Here is a 6739-nt window from a genome sequence, read left to right on the forward strand (position 1 = left end):
TACTGTGTCTGCTCTCTGTTTACTCCTGTCTCTCCTCTCTCCTTTCTTTTTCCTCTGCCCATTCCAACGACTTGAAATATTATATGTCTGTCTATCTGGGATCTGAGAGCAAGTGGTGCTCCAGAGCACTGGGGTCTGTTCAGTGGTGGAGGTGGAGGGGAGACGTGCACAACTAAAAGACCGCTGTACTTTGTTGTGTGGGAATTTACATGAAAGTTATTTTTACTCAACCTCCTCTCCCCATCCTCAGAGTCCTGGAGCCCTAACCCCCACAGTCGCCCGTCCTTCACTAATATCCTGATGCGACTGCTGGCCATCGAACAGTCGGCCATGTTTCAGATGCCCCTGGAGTCCTTCCACTCTCTGCAGGAGGACTGGAGGCTGGAGATCCAGCAGATGTTTGACGAGCTCAGGGCCAAGGAGAAGGTGAGAGGAGCCCACACGGTCACGTGGGGCATGTTGTCACTATCACCCTCAAAAGTGCAGGTTGCAAAGTGCTGTTGCCTTGGCAATGTGATGATCTTCGACAGGGTGTTAATGTTGCTGTAACATTACATCTACATTTTTGTTCCAAATGCTCCCATTTTCCTTGACATGCCCCTCTTCTCTCCTGTAGGAGTTGCGTTCCTGGGAGGAGGCGTTGGCTCGTGCGGCCGAGGAGCAGAGGGAGCAGGAGGAGCAGCTGAAGAGGAGGGAGCAGGAGCTGGCTGAGAGAGAGATCGATATCGTGGAGCGTGAACTCAACATCATCATCCACCAGATGTACCAGGAGAAGCCCAGGGTCAAGAAGCGCAAGGGCCACTTCAAAAAGAGCAGACTACTCAAACTGGGCCGAGACAGCAACAGCATCAGTCTGCCCTCTGGTGGGTGGTGGCAGATATTGCACCCAAACATTTATCCTATTATTTGAATAGGGCATCATAATTTTTTCTTTCTATCCTTATTAGGATAGCAAAATTCTGGTAACTTTTCCAAAATCCACAGGTTTTCAAGAAATACCAGTTGGAGGATTCCCAGCTTTTTTTTTTAGCTTATTCCCTCCTGATTCCGGGAATCTTCCAACCAGGATTTCTGTTAAAACCAAGCATTTTTGGAACTTTGACTCTAATTCCTCCCTGTTTTGTACGCACACAGGTTTCGAGCATAAGATCACCGTGCAGGCGTCTCCGAGTGTGGATAAGAGGAAGCCCCAGGGCAGTGAGAGCACCACACCTCCAGCCAGCCCAGGGGTCATACCCCGCCTCAGGGCCATACGACGTGAGTTGATCTGTGGGGGGGAGACAGGGACAGGGGTTGAGGGGGACTGGAGGACAGAGGACACACCAAAAGTTAATACCAATTATTCAATTGTGAGGGACGGTATTGTGTCAACATAATCCCAAATTGCTCACTGCACATCAGGAATTTGATTTGCTGTGTTATAACGACAACACCTGTGTCACTGTGGCCCTCAGTGACGCCCAGCGATGGCAATAAGACATGGGGCCGCAGTGCCGTGTGTAAGAAGGAGGACCTGGCAGCTAGCAAAAAGAAGGGACGCACCTGGGGCCCCAGCTCCACCCTCCAGAGAGAGAGACTGGGCGGAGAGGACAGGTAACAGACATGGTCCAAAAACAGCCCCTTGTTAGCCCCATTCTCCTACTTGCCTGCTAACCTTTATGATTTTTGCATTTGCGTATTCGAATAATCTCTGAACATTATTCTGGCAAGTGTTTGGTGTATGGTATCAGTAAACAGTATTGACCCAATCTTCTTTCGTCTTGCAGGTTGAAGTCGCTAGGCGACGGATGCAAGGTGTGGTCCTCTAGTGCCCCGAATCTGGGCAAGTCTCCAAAACACGCCCCCATGACCGCCGGCTTCTCCAGCCTCAATGAAATGGGTGAGTCTCTGTGTTTATCACTATTTCTGCAACAGAAAAGAGATTGTAAAACATACTATGGATACAAAATCAGTTAGACTCTTGATTTATAGAAACGCCTTGTTCTCCCTCTCACACTTTCTTATCTCTCTCTTTCTCTCTCGCTCTCTGACAGAGGAGCACTGTGAGTTGGAGGAGTCGCCCGGGTCTCTGATGCCCCCAGAGACCAGCAGTAACGGGTCTGTGGAGGAGGGAGGCCCCCCGTGTGGCGGGCCGGGGCCCGGGCTGGGGCCTGCTGGGCTAGGGAGCGGGATGGGCTACCAGGACTCTCTGAGGCGCTGCAGCCAGAGGAAGAAGAGCGACCTGCTGCTACTGGGCTGTGCCTCAATACTGGCCTCTGTAGGTCTGGGGCTGGACCTGCTACAGCTGGGGAAACTACAGGTAATGGAGGGAGGGAGGAGGGGAGGAAGGGAGGAGCAGGAAAAGGGTCTGTGACACCCAGATGGACAAAATGACCCAAACCATGGCAAAAAAACAAGTCAATCCCGCCACCTGCTGTAGAGACTCTCTTAATACATGGAATAATGGTTTATACTCTACACCTGGGAGTTGACAAGGTCTGGTATGCGTGTCAGTTGACATTATACAACCGTAGATTGTACAGTAGAAGGACTGACCAGTTTCCATGTGTGTGTGTCTAGGTCCAACAGGACGAGCAGGACCTTAGAGAGGAGCAGCGCAAGAAAAAGGACAGCATTTTCCAGCGAACGGGTCGTTTCCGCCGCAGCACCTCTCCCCCGAGCCGCGCCCTGTCCCTCTCGCTGTCCCGCCGCCGCGACTCTACTCTCCCCTGCACGGACCCCTCTCCCTCCGTCACCCTCCTCTCCCTCTCCTCCCTCTCAGACTGCAACTCCACCAAATCCCTCCTTCCCTCGGACCTTGAGGACTTGGCGTTGACCCCCGGAGTGGGCGCCTCCCTCACCATGGCGACCCCTGTCCCCGCCCTTAACCCCCTCCTGGATCTGAGGGCAGAGAGCTTCAAGAGGGAGCCCAACCAGTCCCTCACGCCCACCCATGTGTCTGCAACCATGAACAGGGGGCACAGACGCACCCCCTCTGATGGGGCGATACGCCCCCGCGCCCAAACCCTAGGGCACCGCAGGACCCCCTCGGACGGCAGCATGCCCATGCCGCCCCCACCAGGGCCCCGCATCCTCCCCCTACATGCAGGTGAGTATGTTGGGAAAGCATGATGTCACTATGAGCTTTTGATTGAAGAACAGGAAGCAATGCAATGTGTACAAAACATGAAGGACATCTGCTCTTTCCATGACATAGACTGACCGGGTGAATCAAATCAAATCCAATTGCATTTGTCACATGTGCCGAATACAACAGGTGTAGTAGACCTTACAGTGAAAAGCCCTTAACCAACTATTGAGTTCAGAAAAAGAAGTGTTAAGAAAGTATTTACTAAAATCTCCAAAAAGTACGATCTTAGTCCCCATGTGCAGGTGCAAACCGTAGTCGGGCGTATTTTAAGGCGGTTTTTGAGCAGTGGCTTCTTCCTTGCTGAGCGGCTTTTCAGGTTATGTTGATATAGGACTTGTTTTTACTGTGGATATAGATACTTTCGTACCTGTTTCCTCCAGCATCTTCACAAGGTCCTTTGCTGTTGTTCTGGGATTGGTTTGCACTTTTTGCACCAAAGTACGTTCATCTCTAGGAGACAGAACGCGTCTCCTTCCTGAGCGGTATGACGGCTGCGTGGTCCCATGGTGTTTCTACTTGCATACTATTGTTGTACAGATGAACGTGGTACCTTCAGGCGTTTGGAAATTGCTCCCAATGATGAATCAGACTTGTGGAGGTCTACAATTTTTTTTCTGAGGTCTTGCCTGATTTTTTTCCTATGATGTCAAGCAAAGAGGCACTGAGTTTGAAAGTAGGCCTTGAAATACATCCACAGGTACACCTCCAATTGACTCAAATGATGTTAATTAGCCTATCAGAAGCTTCTAAAGCCATGACAGCATTTTCTGGAATTGTTCAAGCTGTTTAAAGGCACAGTCAACTTAGTGTATGTAAACTTCTGACCCACTAGAATTGTGATACAGTGAATTATAAGTGAAATAATCTGTCTGTAAATAATTGTTGGAAAAATGACTTGTGTCATGCACAAAGTAGATGTCCTAACCGACTTACCAAAACTCTAGTTTGTTAACAAGAAATGTGTGGAGTGGTTGAAAAACAAGATTTAATGACTCCAACCTAAGTGTATGTAAACTTCTGACTTCAACTGTAGGTAGAGGTAAAGTGACTATACATAGATAATAAACAGGGAGTATCGTCAGCGTAGAAATGGGTGGCGTAGTCAATGCAGCTAATCCGGGAGCCCAGAATCCAGGTGAATCCAGGTGAATCCAGGTGAATGCTATGATCCCTTATTGATATAACTATTTAAATCCCCTTCAAATTTGTGTCGATGAAGGGAAGGAGACAGGTTAAAGAAGGATTTTAAAGCCTTGAGACAATTGAGACATGCAGAGAGTCCTATGTGTGCCATTCAGAGGGTGAATGGGCAAGACAAAAGATTTAAGTGCCTTTGAAGAGGGTATGGTAGTAGGTGCCAGGTGCACCGGTTTGAGTGTGTCAAGAACTGCAACGCTGTGGGGGTTTTCACACTCAACAGTTTCCTGTGTGTATCAAGAATGGTCCACCACCCAAAGGACATCCAGACAACCTGAGTGGGTTGTACACTCAGAGTATATTTCAGTTACACCTGAACTAAAAAAAAACACATGGCTCTGGCATGGCCCATCCATGTCAACAAAGTGTTCATGTTGTTCTCCCATCCATCTATTCTCTCCCTCTGGTCACTGTATTTCTCTCTCTTCTCTCAGGTTACAAGGAGACCCTAGATATCCCCCGTCTCCCTGACCCTTCCAGCCTCTTCCCAAAGGTCCTCCGCCGCAAGGCCCCTGCTCCGCCTGTCTCTGTCCCGGTCCCGGAGCCCCTGACCATCATCAGTCCCTTGGAGAGGCCCAAGACCTTGGAGTTCGCCCCCCGGCCTCGGCCCACACCAGCCAGGGTGCGACCGGACCCATGGAAGCTGGGTTCCCTGTCCAGAACCCTGAGCTCGTCCCCGGGCAGCAGCTGTGACAGTCCCCTGGGCTCTGGGGACAGCAGTGCCAGCACCGGCGCTGCCAGGCCCAACCTCATGGACATGGACGTGGATGGACAGGATCTGGACGGCACCGTGCCCCTGTGTGAACAGCACCAGGCTGCACAGCTCTGTGGACAGAACTACGGCTAAGTCACACATTACTGTATATGGGCAACACGGCTCCTAGTGCACACTTCAAAGACTCCTAGTGTGCTCACTTTATTCCTGGTACCCAATCCCTTTGCGAACAGTACTGCTACTAGTGTCCACTCTGAAGCCCACTTGTGCGGGCTGTACCTCTCTCCTGGTGGTCATTCCTAAGCCTTGTGCCCCCTAGTCTCATAGTGCCCAGCATCCGGGACAGCACACGTCTTAGTGTCCCTTCCTAAGCCGCCCAGTGTTGGACAACATTCCTCTAAGTGACCACTCCGCAACCCCTAGAGTCCAAACCTTTAGTACCCTAGTGACCAGTGTGCCCTGCTAACCTTCCGCATATTACCTGTCCTCTAAAAGGAAGGAAAGCGTAAGCCATTCCACTTCCAGACGGACACTTCCAAGTGCTCATCCCGGTTTACATGTGCTGCAGTCGGACTCGTTCTGCTAAACCACCCCGTTGACTCTCTGCCTCTCTCTACACAGGTGTCGTGTCTGTCTCTGCTCGCTCCTTCCCCAAAGACTTGGGCTGAAGCTTTGCCAGCCGTAGACACATTCACATCTCAACAGGGTTGGAATTATTCTCTTGGGAGTGCCCTTGAAGTGTCCATGTTAATAGTTGTTTCGTGGGGGTGCCCTGATTTGTTATGAGAGCACCTCTGGGTGTCCCATCATGTGGGCCCTGCTGCCCCTCCTTCATATTTACATGTAGTCATGGTAGGTAGACACTCAAATCCTGAGGGACTTCCAAATCAGTGCGTAAGTTGCCCTCTTTTTGTGCATCGCCTTCTATAGAACTCATTTCCACCTCCCTCACCTCCACATAGCATCTTCCTGTATAGGGATGGTCTCTGTCCTCCCCCTCTCCCAAAGACTGCAACAGGAACAGGGAAGCCATTTTAAGCCCCACAGCACAATTGACAGGACTTTATTTCCTCAGCTCTGTACAGCAAATTCATTTTATTTTTCTCAATGCTTGAACCATTCCAGCCATAACCTGTTTAGCACAGCATTTTCTATTGGTTTGGCGAATTGTGTGTCTGTGTGGGTGTACACTGTGTGTCTGTGTGGGTGTACACTGTGTGTCTGTGTGGGTGTACACTGTGTGTCTGTACACTGTGTGTCTGTGTGGGTGTACACTGTGTGTCTGTGTGGGTGTACACTGTGTGTCTGTGTGGGTGTACACTGTGTGTCTGTGTGGGTGTACACTGTGTGTCTGTGTGGGTGTACACTGTGTGTCTGTGTGGGTGTACACTGTGTGTCTGTGTGGGTGTACACTGTGTGTCTGTGTGGGTGCGTATGTGCGCTTGTGTTTTGGTACCACATGTTATTTTGTGTGAAGGATGTACTGTAGAACTAGCAAATTGAGTGAGGGAGCCGAAACAGGACACTTTTCTCCCTCATTCTTTACCTTACGTCCACATAGGGATGCAAAATGTCCAATATTTTCCCCCCCAAATCCCCTGCTTTACCAGAAATCCTGGTTCAAAGATTCCTGGAAGAAGCAGGAAATACGGGAATTGTTGAACCACTATTTCTGGAAAACTAGGGAATTTAGGGAA

General features: G+C 50.2%; 1 protein-coding gene across 1 annotated transcript in view; it reads left to right on the forward strand.

Moving 5' to 3' along the window:
- The window catches only part of LOC123993083 (mitogen-activated protein kinase kinase kinase 10-like), a 33456-nt gene extending 27126 nt beyond the window's left edge, over window positions 1–6330 (forward strand). The window contains exons 4-11 of the mRNA XM_046294855.1: window positions 251–426; window positions 617–863; window positions 1135–1257; window positions 1455–1593; window positions 1767–1879; window positions 2034–2299; window positions 2560–3088; window positions 4762–6330. Of these exons, the coding sequence (XP_046150811.1) occupies window positions 251–426; window positions 617–863; window positions 1135–1257; window positions 1455–1593; window positions 1767–1879; window positions 2034–2299; window positions 2560–3088; window positions 4762–5174 (2006 nt within the window). The 3' untranslated portion in view covers window positions 5175–6330. The remainder of the gene's footprint in view (window positions 1–250; window positions 427–616; window positions 864–1134; window positions 1258–1454; window positions 1594–1766; window positions 1880–2033; window positions 2300–2559; window positions 3089–4761) is intronic.
- Window positions 6331–6739: the final 409 nt, after the last annotated feature.

The sequence above is a fragment of the Oncorhynchus gorbuscha genome, linkage group LG13, assembly GCF_021184085.1.
Source record: "Oncorhynchus gorbuscha isolate QuinsamMale2020 ecotype Even-year linkage group LG13, OgorEven_v1.0, whole genome shotgun sequence".
In the NCBI taxonomy this organism is placed as follows: Eukaryota; Metazoa; Chordata; class Actinopteri; order Salmoniformes; family Salmonidae; genus Oncorhynchus; species Oncorhynchus gorbuscha.